Source organism: Syngnathus scovelli, chromosome 1 (genome assembly GCF_024217435.2).
Source record: "Syngnathus scovelli strain Florida chromosome 1, RoL_Ssco_1.2, whole genome shotgun sequence".
In the NCBI taxonomy this organism is placed as follows: Eukaryota; Metazoa; Chordata; class Actinopteri; order Syngnathiformes; family Syngnathidae; genus Syngnathus; species Syngnathus scovelli.
Genome location: NC_090847.1, coordinates 30,022,557 through 30,040,895, shown reverse-complemented (window position 1 = coordinate 30,040,895; position 18,339 = coordinate 30,022,557). Strand labels below are relative to the sequence as shown.

General features: G+C 53.7%; 4 protein-coding genes and 1 long non-coding RNA gene across 11 annotated transcripts; 2 read left to right on the top strand and 3 right to left on the bottom strand.

Annotated features, from left to right (window-relative positions):
• Positions 1-1,180: 1,180 nt before the first annotated feature.
• On the bottom strand, positions 1,181-3,719 carry LOC125982882 (ankyrin repeat domain-containing protein 46). 2 transcript variants are annotated; one of them, XM_049743807.2, is made up of 4 exons: positions 3,560-3,719; positions 2,946-3,288; positions 2,456-2,614; positions 1,181-2,379 (listed from the first exon to the last, which is right to left on the bottom strand). In XM_049743807.2, exons 2-4 carry the CDS (start codon positions 3,254-3,256, stop codon positions 2,163-2,165), a joined length of 687 nt encoding a protein of 228 aa, XP_049599764.1. In that variant the 5' UTR covers positions 3,257-3,288; positions 3,560-3,719; the 3' UTR covers positions 1,181-2,162. The 2 variants fall into 2 exon arrangements, with proteins under 2 accessions (XP_049599764.1, XP_049599765.1); XM_049743808.1 differs by lacking the exon at positions 3,560-3,719 and adding an exon at positions 3,415-3,559.
• A 219-nt stretch (positions 3,720-3,938) lies between these two features.
• On the bottom strand, positions 3,939-6,956 carry tmem185 (transmembrane protein 185). Of its 2 annotated transcripts, none has more exons than XM_049743804.2 (7): positions 6,763-6,956; positions 6,003-6,179; positions 5,690-5,903; positions 5,466-5,615; positions 5,125-5,301; positions 4,903-5,026; positions 3,939-4,692 (listed from the first exon to the last, which is right to left on the bottom strand). In XM_049743804.2, exons 1-7 carry the CDS (start codon positions 6,798-6,800, stop codon positions 4,439-4,441), a joined length of 1,134 nt encoding a protein of 377 aa, XP_049599761.1. In that variant the 5' UTR covers positions 6,801-6,956; the 3' UTR covers positions 3,939-4,438. The 2 variants fall into 2 exon arrangements, with proteins under 2 accessions (XP_049599761.1, XP_049599762.1); XM_049743805.2 differs by having other exon boundaries at positions 5,532-5,615; positions 6,763-6,954.
• A 6-nt stretch (positions 6,957-6,962) lies between these two features.
• Positions 6,963-8,641, top strand: LOC125982967 (uncharacterized). Its single transcript, XR_007486580.2, has 2 exons — positions 6,963-7,081; positions 7,755-8,641. It is a non-coding gene; the product is annotated as an uncharacterized lncRNA (long non-coding RNA).
• Positions 8,171-15,789, bottom strand: aco1 (aconitase 1, soluble). 4 transcript variants are annotated; one of them, XM_049743631.2, is made up of 21 exons: positions 15,643-15,789; positions 13,724-13,857; positions 13,428-13,596; positions 13,225-13,362; positions 13,062-13,131; positions 12,592-12,775; positions 12,318-12,457; positions 11,834-12,005; positions 11,673-11,773; positions 11,494-11,610; positions 11,185-11,344; positions 10,976-11,111; positions 10,238-10,322; positions 9,955-10,111; positions 9,760-9,884; positions 9,592-9,696; positions 9,351-9,493; positions 9,104-9,251; positions 8,815-8,937; positions 8,472-8,657; positions 8,171-8,402 (listed from the first exon to the last, which is right to left on the bottom strand). In XM_049743631.2, the coding sequence occupies exons 2-21, from the start codon at positions 13,830-13,832 to the stop codon at positions 8,286-8,288; spliced, it is 2,685 nt and encodes an 894-aa protein (XP_049599588.1). In that variant the 5' UTR covers positions 13,833-13,857; positions 15,643-15,789; the 3' UTR covers positions 8,171-8,285. The 4 variants fall into 4 exon arrangements, with proteins under 4 accessions (XP_049599588.1, XP_049599578.1, XP_049599597.1 ...); XM_049743621.1 differs by lacking the exon at positions 15,643-15,789 and adding an exon at positions 14,653-15,462; XM_049743640.2 differs by lacking the exon at positions 15,643-15,789 and adding an exon at positions 14,074-14,265.
• arsj (arylsulfatase family, member J) lies at positions 15,462-18,299 on the top strand. 2 transcript variants are annotated; one of them, XM_049743792.1, is made up of 3 exons: positions 15,462-15,897; positions 16,734-17,760; positions 17,933-18,299. In XM_049743792.1, the coding sequence occupies exons 1-3, from the start codon at positions 15,617-15,619 to the stop codon at positions 18,275-18,277; spliced, it is 1,653 nt and encodes a 550-aa protein (XP_049599749.1). In that variant the 5' UTR covers positions 15,462-15,616; the 3' UTR covers positions 18,278-18,299. The 2 variants fall into 2 exon arrangements, with proteins under 2 accessions (XP_049599749.1, XP_049599757.1); XM_049743800.1 differs by having other exon boundaries at positions 15,462-15,951; positions 16,626-17,760.
• The last annotated feature ends 40 nt before the right edge of the window (positions 18,300-18,339 follow it).

The window sequence follows — 18,339 nt, the reverse complement described above, 5'->3', positions numbered from 1 at the left end:
CGCCCCCATTCACCGAAGTAAACAAAATGTACCCCATGCTGTAGTTCTGTATTAATCAATGTGGCTTGTTAATATTTGACAAAGTCAACGTTTACGTGGCAGCTGTTGCACCTACTTAACATTTTAGTGTTGGTAATCAACATATAAAATAAAAATAGCCCTGGCATGGAGAATCCAGCAAAAATAGACAATATTTGCTCGGCGTTTCAAACAAGTGGTTTGCAGTCGTACTGTTATCGGTTTGACTCCCAGAGGGGTGGCCATATTTGCCACCCGAGTGAAGGTGGCCATACTTACTGGGGGGGCAACGGTATAGATAACCCACGGTACATCCCTTCACTGGTTTCTTTTATAGCAAACAAATTATTTGAGGTGCATTACCTGACCTGTTTCGGCGGTTTCTTCCGCCTTGCAGATTGTTCACCCACTAATAGGGAACGTGAGCTGGGATTAGACCGTCGTGAGACAGGTTAGTTTTACACTACTGATAATGTGTCGCCGCAATAGAAATTCCGCCTTGCGGAAGAAACCGCCGAAACATGTCAGGTAATGCGCCTCAAATAATTTGTTTGATATAAAAGAAACCAGTGAAGTGATTAAAAAAGGAAAAAGAAGATGAACTTAGTACAACTACCACGGTACATCCCTCGGTATTTGCGCCATAGTTTCAGGACACCTTTTTTGTGTTTACAGAGTAAAGAACTTTTTTTCGATCAAAATATTGCGTCATTTTGCTTTTCAGCAACATTTTTCTAAATCTGGGATTCATTTAAGTAATAATGATTTTGACACGCTTCTAAAGCCTAACCCTAATTCGAAACCTTAACTTTAATTTGGTAGCCTACTTTGAAGCTGTAACCCAGGGGTGGGTGATTCCGGTCCTCAAGGGCCGGCCGGTGTCCTGCATGTTTTATAGGTCTCGCTGCTGCAACACACCTGATTCAAATGATCAGGATTGTTATCCAGCTTCTGCAGACCTTGCTAATTATCGGACCATTTGAATCAGGTGTGTTGCAACAGGGTGACATAGAAATCATGCAGGACACCGGCCGGCTCTCCGGGGTCCCTCGAGGACCGGAATTGCCCACTCCTGCTATAACCCTAGTTTAAAACCTAACGCTTAACCCTATCACTTTTACAGAACCCAAACCCTAGTTTGCAATTCATACGGATACATTGGGAGGCTTCCGCAATCTGCGTTTATTTACTTTTAACAGAACACAAGTAGCTTAATTATGTTGGAGGACAATGTGTGATTTTACCAATTCATATCAGACCATCCATATAGAGAATACAGTTGAAGAGAGCGATACAAAGCATTTCACGACAAATAAATTGGGTCAGAAGAGAAGGGAGAAAATTGTCAAAACATATCACCGACGATCAACTATGTGTTTCTCACAAGCGAACAAAAAGGACGCCACGGAGAGCATACGTCCAAAGCCGCTGAGCTGCCCGCTCCCAAAATCTGCCTTTCCATCACAAAAACTTGCCATTTGGTGTGTGTGTGTGTGTGTGTGTGTGTGTGAACAGAGATGATTTTAAAACGTAGCATATGTATGTATAAATGTATTAATCCAATGTCATACGCAAAAGACAAATATCCGACTGTTACCAATCGCTCAGTGCGTCCAAATTGCCCTTTTATTTATATTTGCCAATTGTTCACGAGGCCAGTTCACCAACATTGACGTTGTTTTAAATACTGCAAGATTAAAAACACAGCGAGCCAGCGAGCGGGACCGAAGAACAAGTTGCATACTGGTGTGTGTGTGTGTGTGTGTGTGTGTGTGTGTGTGGGTTCATCTCTAAGAACACAAGCAAGGTTTCTCTGTCACCGAGACACAAAAGTCAAAAAGTCATCAACTTTGCTGGCTTGAATGACATTCTCATGAATTAATACAGTGGGGAGGTAGTTACAAAAAAAATAAAAGTACATAACACCAGCAACATGCCGCTTGGGACGAGCGCATCATTTCTTCAAAGCAGCCGCGGTTACCTTTAGTGAAAGACGACAAAGACTTTGATTTGATCGGCGGAGTCGGTCAGTAACGCTGCGTCATCTAATTTTTCGATGAAGTGTGGTTCGCTTTTCACAACTTTACCTCTTGACGTTCTGATAAGAAAGAAAAAAAGAAAAAGGGAAAAAAAAAACAAGCCGCTCAGTGCACGAGCTCCAGCTGGCCGGCAGAGAAGGGCAGCACGCCGCTGACGTAGTAGGCGATGCCGAGGGAGAGCAGGGCGATGACCAGCAACAGCAGCAGGACCCTCCAGAAGCCCAGGTCCTCCACAAACTCCTGCCAGGTGGTGCGGAAGCTGGAGAGCACGCCCTCGCTGCGTTGCAGGCTGGGGTTGAGCAGCGAGTGGCTCTCCATGGCGCTGGAGGCACACGGCACAAGGAGGACGCAAAATCTATTCAGCGTCTGAGCACCAAGCATCCGGCCCGAGCACATACCTCTCGCTGTCGGCCATCTGCATGCTCTCCAGTTTGGAGTGAGCTCCTCGGTTAAAACCTTTCACCTCCTGCTCCTCCAGTCCCTCCAGCAGACGGATGGCGTCCTTGTTGACGCCGCGTCTCTTGGCCAGCACCAGCGGCGTGGAGCCGTTGTGATTGCTACGGCGGGCGAGAGAGAGCGAGTGGCGCCGTCAACAACGACGGGACCTCGACTTAAGCGGCGAGGTCCATCCGGGACGCACTCGAGTCAAAGGTGCCCTTTGAAATGAATTGGCTTTGGGCGGAAATGTTACATTTTGGTAGGGCTTTGAATGATGAACGAAGCTTTGGGTTCACGGCGCCATAAACACGCTTAGCCAAGCGGACGGAGTCAGAGCTCCATCTCGCAGGCGGCAGCGTTCAATCTGCAAAACTCAGGCCGGTCTGGTTCCGTTCACTAAATGTGTGCTCACGAGTCATGATTTGCAGCCAAACAGATTGCATCGCTTACCAAATATCAATCTTCAGCCCATTGGACACCAGGAACTGAATGGTATCGACGTGCCCGCACAGGTGCAGCGCCGTATTCCCCTGGTAGTCGGTCGCCAACAAATCGGCGCCAAACTTGTGCAGCAGGCGACATATGTCCACGTTGCCCCGCGCCGCAGCTAAGTGCAAGCCGGTGCGACCCCGGTTGTCGCGGATGTTGGGGTCGCAGCCGGTCTCCAGGAGCCTCTTGGCGAAGGCCAAGGCGCCGTCGATGCAGGACTGCAGCAGAGGCACGTTGGTCTGCGACGAGTCGTTGATGAAGACATAGGACATGTCCGAGTGGCTGTCCGAAAATTCCAGCGTACCTGCATCGGGAAGGACAGCGTCACTTTCCGAGGATTCGGAACATTTGACGTGCGGGCCATTCGCCCTCACCCGGTCGCACAACGTTACTGAAGGCAGAAACGAAGCATCCCCGGAAAGAAGCTTACTTATAGCTTGAGCTATCAGCAGCCTGCGATGCTACTGGTCCGGCCAGATCGACATGAGCTCACGCGCGACTCGGCAATCAACGCACGGGAAAATGACATGGAGAAGATTCTTCGTTTCCTAGGAGCTGTACGACGACGGACGTACCTGCTTAAGACGTCGCAGAGGAGCCGCGGAAATGCTGTTAGCTACCGAGAAGCGCTGTTGAAGCTGCGACCGTCTTCTTCTTCGGAGTCATTTGCTACCATCTAGCGGTCGGGAGTGCAACTAGCATCCGCGTTTTGCGCAGTTACGTCGTATTTCTTTCGACGCTTTTATCGGATTCGCGCGCTCTCGCAGCCAGCCAGCCAGACAGACAGCCAGCCAGACAGCCAGCCAGCCAGCCAGACAGCCAGCCAGCCAGACAGCCAGCCGGACCGACGTCAAGCACAGTTACCGTAAGTCGACGTACGTCCTCCACATTTGCATCCAAAGCATTACAAGTTCACAGTGATCAGGCCATCAAGAACGACTCCAGCAAGGCTCGTTTCTATTGATCAGCTGAAAGCTGATTGGTTGCTCTGGTCCCTGATGAGACATATTCATTTATTTACAATCAACAGGAAGAAGGGAGAAAAAAGGGACGGGACCTATCTCGGAGACGGAAAAAAAAAAGACAGGAAGGACCTCTCTCAACTATTAAGTGCATTTTCCATCAAAGATTTTGGAAACCCTCTTGTTACCCGATGTCTGACTGACATCAACTCTTTCTTCTCTTTGCTAGCGGCAAATGTGAAATAAACAGAACGGGAGTGTTGGCTCCGGAGCGCAAGCAGAGGGAACGACGAGGGAGGGGCCAACTTTCAAAGTCCTCGTCGCAAAGTTCGCGTCTCTCCGCTGGTCCCAGCGCAGAGGCGACGCGGCGTTCATTGTGGAGCCTGGAATCCTCATCGCCTTGCTCTGAAAACGACGCGGCAGGGCCACACTCGGTTCGCATCGAGCGGCGGCTGGACCCGCGGCTCGACCTGCGGCGGTGTCCGCGCCCGTCTAGTCGGGCGTGTCGATGCAGAGTTTGGGCGGCGGCGCAAAGTATTTGCCGGGACTCTGCGTGATCACCACGCCCGTTTTTTTGCGGAACACGGGGGCGATCTTGGGCGGCGGCTCGGGGATGGGCGGGTCCTCGGCGGCCTCGGGGTCGTCGCCGCCGCGCCGGAGGTCGTAAGAGACGTTGCCGTACTCTCTCAGAAAAGGGAGGAGCTCCAGCAGAAAATGGCAGAAGTCCTTGCGGATGCCAAACCACCCTAGAAGAGAAAATGAGTGGCGCCGTTGGGTAATTGCCATTTTTCAAAAGCAAGACAAAGTGAGGTCACATGGAGTGTGTGTGGCAAATGCACAAAATAATTGATGAGGATGCACTTGTCTTAGACCCGCTTTGGCCCAGAACATGTCACAAATTGCTAGGAGTCTACAAAAAACCTCTTGCACCAAAGCTTTCATTGCCTTCTACTCACAGTGGTTTGCGCCTTTCTGGCCGAAGGCGGTGACCATAAGCGTGAGCAGCGAGAGCCACAGCGGCACGAAGACGCACACGTAGCTCAGGCCGTTGTGGCCGTCCAGCTTGTGCACCAGCAGGATCTACGCCAGGCCAGAAGAAGGCGGCAACGGTCAGCGACCTGACCTGGCGGCGGCAAAGGTCAGCCACCAGCCCGGCCACTCGCCTCCCTCGCGCTCACCTCGAAGGTGAGCAGCGGAACCACGATGGTCATCCAGCTGACGGCCATGGTGATGTGAGTCCGCCGCTGCTCGGCGATGATGTCGATGGAGCGGAGGAAGAGCACCGACCAGATGATGTAGTAGAGGACCACCAGGCATAGGAAGGACATGAGGATCCACAGCGGCACGCACACCACCTGCACGCAGAGCCGACCTGTGACTCACTCGGCTCCCTAACCCAAACCCAAGTCGCTCGTCTGGAACGTTTGGGCTCTCCGCATTTTTTTGGGGCAAACGGGGTCGGTCGTGATGTGAAGAAAACAAGAGCAAAAACCGCAGCCGTTCTGAAGCGCCTCTTCACCGCTGTCTGTCGCAGCGGGAAGTCAGTCGTATTTGGGCTCTCGACAAAATGTTCCTTGGCCCTCACCAGCCAAGGCCAGTTGATGATCCTGTCCAGCCTGAGAGCGATGAAGATGAACTGGAGAATATTCACCGAACAGAACACCTCCAGCTAGGGGGAGAGGAGATGGTTACTTTTGCCCCCGTCCGCCCAATGGTTGCTTAAGTAGGCAAGGCGCATCTCACCTCCAGGGAGCGGTCGTGCCTGAAGCCCCAGACGCACGCCGCCACCGAGACGGGCGACACGAAGAAGAGCGGCATGAAGACCAGCAACCAAAAGTAGTTGCCGCTTCCCCTGGCCACACGGTCGCACACCAACACCTCGAACATGAGCAAGAGGACGTGAAGCCCCACGGCGATCAGCATGGCCTTGAACTCCACGCAGGTCTCACCTTCAGCCCTGGCAGAGAGGGGAAACGCGCCCCGCTCACATGACTCGAGTCACGCAACATTTCGAATGAAATAAAAAATAAAAAAACAAGATCACCGACGACCGTACCTGTACTGAGGGTTGCGCGCCCACACTCCGGTGCCCACTGACGCCCCGATGATGACCAGCAGCTTCCACAGCCATATTGGCGTGAACACTGCCCAGTAGCTCCACTGGATAACCCCATCCAGCCTCAAGGACAGCAACACGGAGAAAAGCAGCAGGCACGAGTAGATCAGGAACTTGCTGTGTGTGTGTGTGTGTGAGGGGGGGGGGGGGGGGGGGGGGTTAGGGTTAAGGTGGGACAGAGAGTTCACGTGGGTCACGCCGAATTGTCAGTGTGCGAGGGCAAGAATTGAATTGAATTCAACAGACTCGAAAGTGATCATATACAAGGAACGGCCAGCAACCTGAAATGGCGTCTCAAGGTAGGACCGCCGCTAATATGAGGACATCAATGCAATTAATGAATGACGACCGAAGCTGTTAATGAAGAAATCCTCGTCAAGAACAGATCGGCACATTATTTGCAGGCTTTATTGCGTGATTTGCCCCTCAAATGTTGTTAGTCACCTGAATGTTATTAAGTCACTTCAATGTTGTACAGCTGCTGAGATCAACCGGAGTCAAATTCCTTGTTTGGTACAAACTTGGCCAATAAAGCGGATTCTGATTCTAAAAGCGGTTGCGACGTTCAAAGTCAACGGTTGCACCGTAGGCACCCACACTTTCCCATTTGTAACTCTGGAGCCAAACAAGATCCATATTTGTTCAATTCCTCACACATAGTGTGATGACATTCAGCTAAATTCGCGGACGTTCATTATACCTGGGATTAAAATCTTGAAAGAGTCCCCGTAAATTCATGGCGCAGAAGGAATCGTCGCGCGCGTCCTTTATTTCATTGTTGCCGTTTCGTTGGGATTTGATCTGGTTTTTGGCGTTCAAAAGAAATTCCGCGCTAGCAGGCTAGCTTGTTTTGGTTTTTGCCCTAAACCTTCCATCGGAAATGACGTCATGACACCGAGGGAGGCCTCTTCCGCTCACAAGCGACCAAAGGAGGAAAAAAACAACGAATTATTTTTGCTTGATTTCTCTGCCGTCTTTGTTTGTTTTTAATTTTCTTCGTTAAAAAAGAAACGAAACAGGTCAGTTGTACCACTTACTACACAGCGATTAGTTTGAGTTCTTTTGCTTGTAAAATGTTGAGTGAAACTGAACAAAACCCATCTCGGAAACGTTATTCGTGGGTGTCTTTCACAACTGAAAATCGCTATTGAGCCTGAATTGCTTCTCATCCGCTAGCAGTGAGTCTCAAAAGTGTACCGTGGCTCACAGTTGCATTTCACGTTTTTAGCACAATGGACTTCAGCTTTAGTAAAAGTCCATTTTTTTATTTAGCCGCAATCGAGCTGTCACATCCAATACGTTGGAAATGAATGGGAGTTTAAGATCAGGGGATGTTTGAGAATAATTGTCCTTTTTTTTTTTTTTGTATATGTGAAGCCCTTTGAGACTTGTTTGTGATTTAGGGCTATATAAATAAACTTGCCTTGACTTGAGTGATTGAAGCCTTCTTTTCTTTCTGTTCAAATTGTGCATAACGTTTCAGTATCTTCAAATGATATTTAATTGCACTTCTTACAAGCAAACTTCCGATTTGTGGCTTTCGCATTGGCCAACCATGCTGTAGTTCAATGTAGGTCTAGATGGTGGTACTCTAAAAGTCTAGAATGGCTTTTTCCCCTCAATGGTTAGCTGGTGTAAAAAGTTGAAATGTATACAGTATTTAGCATTTTCAACAGCGCTTCTGCTGCTCAGGGTCACTTGCTGGAGCTCACCCCGCCCCAGTCCGGCTCAGCTGACAACGAGCAGATGACACCCCGACACCCTGAACTGGTCGCACGTATCCAGACGAACAAGCAACCAGCGTCACTGAGCGGGAAGCGATCTCACGCCGCCCTGCCTGCGCGCATTGTCAGGCACGCATTGCCCGAAACCATCAGTGACGCTATGGACGAGTGCCGAGTTAAAAGTGATTGAATTCAATGAAAAAGCCTTGCACAGAAGTATTCCTTGGATGCAAATGCAATCTAAAAGTTACTAAGAGTTGTCGCACAACTTTGTACCGTGATGGTATCAGGAGTCGTCGCTCTGCCATTCGACCGTGACAAAATCGGCACCCAGCACTGTATGGCAAAAATGAAGGCAACGAGACCTACAAACAAAGCGGTGACTGAAGGCAAACTCTATCCACCGAGGGAGGCCACTTTATAGAATGCTACGGATAACACAACACTTAAAGAGGAACGGAATGCAACTTGAGGTAAGGATAACGCTGAACGTTGGACGTTAATTTTTAGACATCTTGCGGATCATGTAGTTCAGGATTCCCCCGTGGTGGAAATAGGCCAGTTCCACGTCGGTGTCGAACCTCATCCGTACGCCAAAGGTTTTGCCCGTGTGGAGCTGTCGGGAGAAAAAGAGCTAGGAGAGGGCGTCGTACACGACAAGGCGCGCCTTCACCAGACAGCGTACCGTCACGGCCACGATCATCCCAGGGGCGATGTTCTCGGGGATGGCGACGTGGAAGCGTTCTCTTCCGGTCAAGCCCAGACTCTCTGCGTTGTCTCCCGGCAAATACTCCAGCGGGATTATTCCCATCCCCACCAGATTGCTCCGATGGATCCGCTCGTAGCTCTCGGCGAGAACAGCCTTGATGCCCTTGATTTGGGGGGGGGAACGTGGCTCACTGCCTTCAAGGAAAGCCTACTCTTGCTAGTTTTGAATGATATTCTATCTGTTTTGTTAGTTGGTGATTTGTCCATTCTAAATCAAATTCAATATTATCATCATTATTATTATGAAGGGGCGTTCCTACCAGCAATAATGGACCTTTGGCTGCCCAATCTCTGGAGCTACCCGAACCATACTCCTTCCCGGCAAGAATCAGGAGCGGGACTCCCGATTGGCCGTATCGCTCGGCGGCATCAAAAACGTCCATCTTGACACGGGGAGGGAACAGACTAATTATGATGACCGAGAACCAACCTTCGGGGAATGGCATCAAAGTCTTCATCAGTTTGTGTACAGCAAAGCCCCGTTTCTCGTATGGTCACCGTCCGGCGGACATTTCCCAAATATGCAAAGTTGGGCAGGCGCCCGCTTACCACTTCGCCAGTTGGCAGGTAAACAGTTTGTGGCGCCTGCTTGTTGAGGAATTTGTTAAACAGGCGGATGTTGGCAAACGTCCCCCGGGCCATGACGGCGTCATTCCCTCGACGGGAGCCGTAAGAGTTGAACTCGCGTGGGCTGATGCTGTCGCCCCAAAAAAAAGGAAGGCAATGAAATGTTTGTATTCCACGCGTGGCGTGGCGTGGCGTGGCGTCATTGCTTCCATTGCGATCGCTCGCTCACCCTCTGCTTGACAGGTAGCGGGCGGCGGGGCTGCTTCTGGTGATGTTCCCAGCAGGGGAAATGTGGTCCGTCGTCACCGAGTCGCCCAAGTTCAGCAGCACGTAGGCGCCGTCTATGGCTGCAGGAGGATTTAACTGCATGCTCTGAAGAAAAGACCAGCGAGCGTGTTCCAAAATGAAGATCTCTTCTTTGGCAGGCAGGCAGGTGTGCGACGAACCGCACCCTGCCCAAAAGAACTTACCAAGCCATCAAAGAACGGCGGGGACTTGATATACGTGGAGGTGGCATCCCAGGGATACAGCTCGTCTGACGGCGCCACCAGAGAGTTCCAGCGTTCGTTCCCTTTCTGCAACCACATTCCGTCTTCAACAACGCCCGGCAAAGCAAAAGGGTGGGCCGGCCAACCTACCTCGACGTTTTGGTAGACTTCTCTGAACATTGTCGGGATGACAAACTTTGTCTCCTCTTGCTGGATCTCTTCGCGCGTGGGCCAGATGTCCCTCAAGAAGACCCCTCGGCCATGGGAATTAACGGCTAAAAAAAGCAGACGTTTGTATTCAATGGCGTGCCACGACTCCCCAATTTACTAAGCCCATACACCCACCGATAGGTTCTGTCTCAAAGTCAATCTTTACGGTCCCGGCTATGGCGTAAGCAATAACGAGCGGCGGCGAGGCAAGGTAGTTGGCTCTGGTATTGGGGTGGACGCGACCTTCAAAGTTTCGGTTTCCTGACAGGACGCCTGCGGCGACCAAGTCTCCCTGAAAAAACAAAGGCACGGACAGAAGCGTTGCTGGAATGCATGAGAAGGAGCGTGAAATCCAGCATCTTGTCTAACCCTACCTAACCCTCTAGCGCACCAGGAACATAGCAAACGACGGTAATACCTGGGAGATGGCCTCCACCACCGGCTCCGGGAGGGGTCCACTGTTTCCTATGCAGGTCATGCAACCGTAGCCGACCACCTCAAAGCTAAAAAAGAGAAGAGAGCTATCCATACATAGCCGCTTCATGGGCATCCAATGACAATGGCAATTGCGCTTTCCGTTTTATTAGCGGAGCCGCCGCTGCATTCGGAAGCAATCGTTTTCGAATGGGCCTAAAATGGCTGCTCGAGAGAAGCTTATGGTCGACCCGCCTCTGCGTTGTGAGGAGCCAGATGAGGTGGCTCGGGCCTCCCAGACATCTCCACCCCGCTCAGGTGGTCCGGAGGGAGACTCCGGGGGCGACCCACCCGGGATACGCCGGCGGCGAGAAGGCCTCGGGATCCCCCGGACGAGGTGGCGCTTTGGGTTTGCCGCCCCAGATAAGCGGTGGAAGAGGGAGGGAGGGAGGGAGGGCGGATGGATGGATGGATGGATGGATGGATGGACGGACGGACGGACGGACGGACGGACGGACGGACATGAAAGACGTATGCCGTTCAAATTTCAAGCTAGCAAATTTTGCCATTTGAAGAAAAAAAAAAGCAAGATGAAAAAAGGCATCCCCCAGAGCTGTTTGTCTTGGCCCTGCATTTTCCCCGCTTTACGTCGCTCGGTTCGTTTGGCGCATCACACCGAGAGCGCCGGCCCGCTGTGTCCGTATGTTGAGCGCCTTTGTGCGAATGCAGTTTTGCAGCTTACCCCAACTGAGAGAGATAGTCCATAACGCCGCTCTCCTTCAGGTAATAGGTCACCACTCCACTGCCGGGCGAAAGGCTGGTCTTGATGTAAGGCCTCACGCTTAAGCCGTTCTCCACCGCCTTCTTAGCGAGGAGTCCTGGAAGAAAAGCCCGATTGATAGATAATCCGGACATGAAAAAAGGAGGGCGATCCGAAAAGGGCCGACCCACCGGCTCCGAGCATGACGGACGGGTTGCTGGTGTTTGTGCAGCTGGTGATGGCCGCGATCACAACAGAGCCGTGGCTTAATGAGTAGTCTTTTCCATCATAGCAGAAGGGGACCGCTGCGCTCTGACCATCCGGGGCCACGGCAAAGCCTTTGAAACCTTGCTGGATTTCGGGCACAGCAGGTCAAACGTGGCACCTGCAGCTAGCTTTCGATGCTCCGGCGGCAGCGGCGGCGGCAACCAGAGATGAGACTACGCTGGGCACCGGAGCTTCAACAAGCAGTCAAATCATCATCAAGAACGCAAACTCACCTTTGCAACCAGACACCTTTCAAAGTCTTCCTTCATGGCCGAAAGAGGAATTTTGTCCTGAGGTCTCTTGGGCCCACTGCAGCACGGAACCACCGTCCCGAGGTCCAACTCTACAACCTTCAACGAGAGATGCGAAGTCATTTTCCAGACTCGGTCGGATGCCTGTCGGCGGCACAGACCTGACTGAAATCTGGATCCTGGGCGACGTCGCCGTAGTCCCGGAACATGCCCACGGCCTTCAGATACTTTGTAATGTAGGCCAGCTTTTGTGCTTCTCGCCCTGATTTGAGAGAAGAGAAATCACGGGCCGCCCCAAATCCGCTCAGCGCTGGTCACTCACCGGTCTGCTTGAGGTATTCCACGCTGACGCCATCCACCGGAAAGAACGCTGCGGTGGCTCCGTATTCTGGACACATGTTGGAGATGGTGGCTCTGTCCGCAATGGACAGCTGAGCCACGCTGGGCCCGAAAAACTCCACAAACTTGCCGACGACGCCCACTTGGCGCAGATGCTGGGAAAGCACAGACGCAAACAGGTGACGCTCGATGTTTGAGGCAGGCAGGCAGGCAGGCGGGCGGGCGGGCAGGCAGGCGGGCGGGCGGGCGGGCGGGCAGGCAGGCAAGCAGGCAAGCAGGCAGGCAGCCACGCAGGCAGGCAGGCAGGCAGCCACGCAGGCAGGCAGGCAGGCAGCCACGCAGGCAGGCAGGCAGCCAGGCAGGCAGGCAGCCACGCAGCCACGCAGGCAGCCACGCAGGCCGCCACGCAGGCAGCCACGCAGGCAGGCAGGCAGGCAGGCGCCTTCCTCGAAAGAGGGCTCTGTTACCTCGGTGACGGTGAGAACAATGTCGGTGGAGGTAATGAAGCGGTCGGGGCTGCCGCGCAACTTGTATCCGACCACCTCGGGTAGAACCATGCTGATGGGCTGACCCAGCATCACCGCCTCTGCTTCGATGCCACCCACGCCTACGCGGAGGAGACCGAGCAAACTCAACCGGGCCGCCACGGCGCTTTCAACTGAGAACGCCGCTCCTCGCCGATGACCGCATGATGCGGTCGAGCGGAATTTGGACCGGCTCCCTTCAAAACGGGCGACTTACCCCATCCCAGAACACCGAGGCCATCGATCATGGTGGTATGGGAATCGGTGCCCACCAGGCTGTCGGGGTAGAAAAAGCCTCGGTGGTTAAACACCACCCGGGCCAAATACTCCAAGTTGACTTGGTGGACAATCCCTGAACCGGGCGGAATGATACGCATGTTCCTGAAAGCTTGGGAGCCCCACTAAAAATAAAAGACAGACAAAGCCATGCCCGTTCCAATCAAACTGTTATTCAAATCTGCTGTCCAAACATAAACGGCACAGGCATTCCCCAAGGCTCTTTCTCGGGGCCCCCCGCATTTACTACGTTCAATCGCGGCATCCCATCCAGACCTTTCGCTGGGGTTCCAGACAACGGAATTCCAATGGCATCGAGCCCAACGCATAGTTTCAACGTACCTACGAGCACGTCGCTACTATACGTGTATCGCTGACATACATTCGGCGTACTATTACGGCTCGTAGTACCTTAAGGAACTGGAACCTCTCTATGTTGCGCTCAAACTCCAAGTTTTGATTTTTCTGGAGGCTATCAGACCTTACGAAGGGAAAGAAAGAGAAAAAAAACCACACACACACACATTACATATGAATGGAGCATTTAAAAACTGGAAGAACTACTACATCTTACTTTTTGTTAAAGTCCACTTGGACAGAATGATCAATGACTAGGTCAGCCGGGCAAACGGGATTGATTTTGGCAGGGTCTCCGCCAAGCTTAACCACCGCATCGCGCATGGCGGCAAAATCCACCACAGCGGGTACGCCGCTGTGAAGAAAAAGCAAACAAAGACTGCAATCGCACCACAGAAGAAAGAAGTGGTGCAGACTTACGTGAAGTCCTGCAGGATGACGCGCGCCGGCATGAACGGGATCTCCACCCTCTGCGTCTGGGTTTGCTTCCAGTTGAGGATATTTTCCACGTCGGACTGTTTCACCAGAAAGCCGTCGCAGTTTCTGACGGCAGACTCCAAGAGCACACGGATGCAGAACGGCAAGCTCCCTAAAGAACAGAACCGAACCAAACCAAGCGTTGTGAATGTTGGGCTCCTTGTTTGAGAATAGGAAGGAAGCTGTTCTAGTTTGGTTCAAGCTTCTGGGAAAAGGCGCGGCAACAGACGATATTTTACCATATCTGGGATCTTCAAGTTTGGAGAGATTATAGAAATGCTGATTTGCAACCTGGGGATCCAGGGGCTCCACTATACGTTGGAATGGATGATTGACAGTTTCAGCCATTCTCGCCCAGTAGGTTTGCGCAAATCTAAAAGAAAAATGGAAATCCAAATGAAGGGCACTCGATTGGGATGGAGCCCTCGCTCCGCTCCGCTCCGCTCCGGCCCGCCCCGCCCCGCCCCGCTAATTTTGTCGACATTTTCGAATGTCGGTAGTAAAAGTAAAACACATATTTATGTACAGAATGATTGGTGAAAATCTACTCGAGTACTAATATTATGAGGCGTTTGCTGACAGCCGGTACCGTTTTTTGACGTCAGGTTACGGAAACCATCTTGGGGTGGGATTGTCGGTACTCTCCGTTAGTAATGATTATTGTGACCATTAACTTGAGTTGAGACACTTGACGTTTAATGTAAATATATAAAACGCTTTCAATGTTCTCGCTGCCTCTCAAGCAGCACACAGCACGATAATCGGTGCGTGTGCCCCCCGACCCGACCCGACCCGACCCCCAAGCCCCGTCTCTCGCAGTTGCATAATGTTGCCTTCTGTCAAAGTCGAAAGTCTGCAGCACGGCCCTGGCTTAGCATTAGCCACGCTGTCAATGTCACATTTTGGGTTGCGATGGAACGACAACAACGGCTTCGTGGTGCAACTTTGTGCGCCTTTCACTTGGACGGCCACGGGTAGTGTTGTTAAAAAAATATAAAAAATAAAAAGTTATATGTCAACTGTCAAAGTTCTGTAACGTAATTCGTGCTGCCGGCCGAATAGCTCGAGCTAATTGGGCTCGTATTGAAGAGAAGACGCCGAATTAGTAGCATGTGTGCCTTGTACGGAAAACGCCGGCGATCAAGTCGTGATGTGCGGCGGACTGTACCTCGTCACAAAAATCGCCGTTTGACGTCGCTGCTACCCGAAGCGAAGGCGGAAGTCATCTGCAGCGGAGCTTGTACGGCAACTCCAATTGGACAGACTACGTAGAGTGCTTTCTATACATAGATGGGGGAGGGCTGGCTCGCTCGCTCTCTCGCTCTCTCGCTCTCTCGCTCTCTCGCTCTCTCGCGCTCTCGCTCTCTCGCGCTCTCGCGCTCTCGCGCTCTCGCTCTCTCGCTCTCTCGCTCGCTCTCTCGCTCGCTCTCTCGCTCGCTCCTTGGGCCTTAACGTCCAGTGAAAAAGCTCATGTACGAGGAAAGATAGTCAGTGTGCACATTTGGAATGTCAAAATATTAAAAACTGAGCAAATGGCCTGGCGTGCTTCCATTTCTGATAAAGCGTGCGGAATGTGGTTGGGGCCTTGAGAGAGACAAGACGCAACCTGTAGAACAGATATGTAAGGAGCCGCTATGCCAATGACGGGGAGCTCGCGGGATCGAGGAGAGCTTCCAGTATGGCAAGTACCCTCGGAAGAAAAGGACGTTGAAAAGGAGAGAAAGAGAAGGACAGTGCAGTGGCTGTCGTGCATGCCTGATGATGCACGCACGACTTGGTTCCATGTGTTTGGGACTGGCTGGCGAGGAGAACGTTCTTTATGCTGTCACTTCTACCATCAAATCACCACCCCACCCAGCCGCCGAGTTCCGCACGGACCCGCCCGCCTACGCACGCACGCACTCGGGGTTTTGCTCGGCGAGCACGAACATGGAGCGTTTTTCTCCCACGATGCAAGACATCTGGCTTGGACGTGCTCCAGAGTAATGTGCGTGGAAGTCATTTTCGATTGGCGGCGCGATCGACGCGAAGCCGGCCAGCCTACTCACGCGTCGATGCACGCATTCTACAAGACGATGGGAGAGGCGAGAGGCTAGAGGCGACCGCAGTGCAATCGGGGCTGCAGCAGCGCAATGTTGATTCTGTGGGTTCCGCTCACTTTGCTCCTCGGCTTCATCGTGTCGCACACGTGGAGCTCCAAGCGGGCGTCGGAGTTGGGCAAAGCGCCGTCGCCGCCGCCGCCGCACATCGTCTTTATCTTGGCGGACGATCAGGGCTTCCGGGACGTGGGCTACCACGGCTCCGAGATCAAGACGCCCACCCTAGACCGACTGGCTGCACGGGGAGTCAAGCTGGACAACTACTACGTGCAGCCGCTGTGCAGCCCATCCAGGAGCCAGCTCATGACCGGCAGGTACACCGGGAACACGCGGAGGGAAACACTACCGCGGCGCGGCCGTTCCGCGCTGTCGCTGACTGCCGCCAGATCGTGTCGTGACGAAGTTTCCCCATCGATCAGATGCAGACAGTGACGCTGTGAGCGGGTTGGCAGCGATTGAATCGAATCATGTCGGAAAACTAAAGTAAAACCAAACAGTCTGAGGACAAAAACAAACAAACAAACAAACAAACAAACAAACGAACGAACAACAACAGTGATTCAAACCCAGCAACCCTGGTCCAAAAACTATAGTGAAATAAAAGGAAAATAAAAACGACGAAGAATCTCAAAGTGTCCTAACCTCGGCAAGCGGCCAACTATATGAGATAGCTATGTTTGGTCTCGCGTCAGTGACAATGCTCGATGTAAACGTTGATATTTTTCCAAGAAGAACGGTATGGAGAATCGATATACGGGACGAAAAGTACGTAGAGAAGCCGATTTGAGCTATTTGACAATGGTGGCGCGCGAGCGAGGTGACCGACCGCGCGGCGAACCGACGGTCTGAAGCCGCCGCCGCCGCGCTCTGAAGCAGCCGCCGCCGACGCGGTCTGAAGCCGCCACTGCGGTCTGAAGCCGCCGCCGCGGTCTGAAGCCGCTACCGCCGCCGCGGTCTGAATTCGCCGCCGCCGCGGTCTGAATTCGCCGCCGCCACGGTCTGAAGTCCCCGCGCGGTCTGAAGCCGCCGCCGCGGTCTGAAGCCGCTACCGCCTCCGTGGTCTGAAGCCGGCTTTTGCACGAAAGAGAGAACGTCAAAGACACACGGCCGCGCCGGCTGGCCGGCCGGCCGACTTTGCTTTGTCTCGCAGGTACCAGATCCACACGGGGCTCCAGCACTCGGTGATCCGAGCCAGCCAGCCCAACTGCCTCCCCCTGGACCAGGCCACCCTGCCGCAGAAGCTGAAGCAGGTGGGCTACTCCACACACATGGTGGGCAAGTGGCACCTGGGCTTCTACAAACGCGGCTGTCTGCCCACCCGGCGCGGCTTCGACACCTTCTTTGGCTCGCTGCTGGGAAGCGGCGACTACTACAGCCGCTACAAGTGCGAAGGTCCCGGCGCGTGCGGCTACGACCTGCACCAGGGCGAGGAGGCCGCCTGGGAGCAGGACCGCGGCTCGTACTCCACGCTGATGTACACGCAAAAGGCCATCGGGATCTTGGCCCGACACGACCCCGGCGAGCCCTTGTTCCTCTACCTGGCCTACCAGGCGGCCCATTCGCCGCTGCAGGTTCCGGCCGGCTACCTGGAGCGCTACGCGGGCATCGTCAACCCCCGGCGCCGCAAATACGCCGCCATGGTCTCGTGCCTGGACGAAGCCGTGCGCAATCTGACCCTGGCCCTCAAACGCTACCGTTTCTACCACAACACGGTCCTGGTGTACTCGTCGGACAACGGGGGGCAGCCCCTGGTGGGCGGCAGCAACTGGCCCCTCCGGGGGAGCAAGGCCACGCTGTGGGAAGGGGGCATCCGGGCACCGGGCTTCGTCCACAGCCCCCTGCTGGCCAACAAGGGCACCCGCTGTCGCTCGCTGGTGCACATCACCGACTGGTTCCCCACGTTGGTGACCCTGGGCCAGGGCACCCTGGAAGAGGACCTGCAGCTGGACGGCTACGACGTCTGGGAAGCCATCAGCGAAGGGCGCCCGTCGCCCCGCCGGGACATCCTCCACAACATCGACCCGCTTTACGTCAAGGCCAAAAACGGCTCGTGGAAGGCCGGCCACGGCCTGTGGAACACGGCCGTGAGGGCGGCGCTGCGGGTGGGCCACTGGAAGCTGCTGACGGGGGTCCCCGGTTACGGCGACTGGGTGCCACCGCAGACCTTCAACCCACAGGTACGGGTCTGGGTGGGCGGGGGCATACGACAGGAGCAGTTCAGAAGCAGTTCAGGAGCAGTTTAGGAGCAGTTCAGAAGCAGTTCAGGAGCAGTTCAGGAGTTTTACTGCAAGTTACTGGCTGAAAGCCAAGCCGAGACTTAGTCCCACCTACCTCTTTTTCTCCACCCAGCGGCTGAGCCTGCGTCAGCACAGCGAACGTGTCCGCCGGGACCGCGGCAAGTCCCTGTGGCTGTTCAACATCAGGTCGGACCCCTACGAGCGGGTGGATTTGTCGCAGCGCTACCCGGACGTGGTCAAGAAGATGCTGATGCGGCTCGCCCAGTACAACAAGACGGCAGTGCGTGTGCGCTACCCGCCCAAAGACCCGCGCTCCAACCCGCAGTACAACGGCGGCGTGTGGGGCCCCTGGTACGAGGAGCCGCACGGGGGCCGTCCGCTGACCAACCATCTGAGCGGCAGAGGCGACGGTGAAAAAGGGACTTCAAGTAGGTCGGAGCTAACGTTGCGCAAATAAAGGCATCATCCAACCAGGAAAAGTCCTTGTGCCCAGAAGTCGGGGAATGGGTCAAAAGTCTC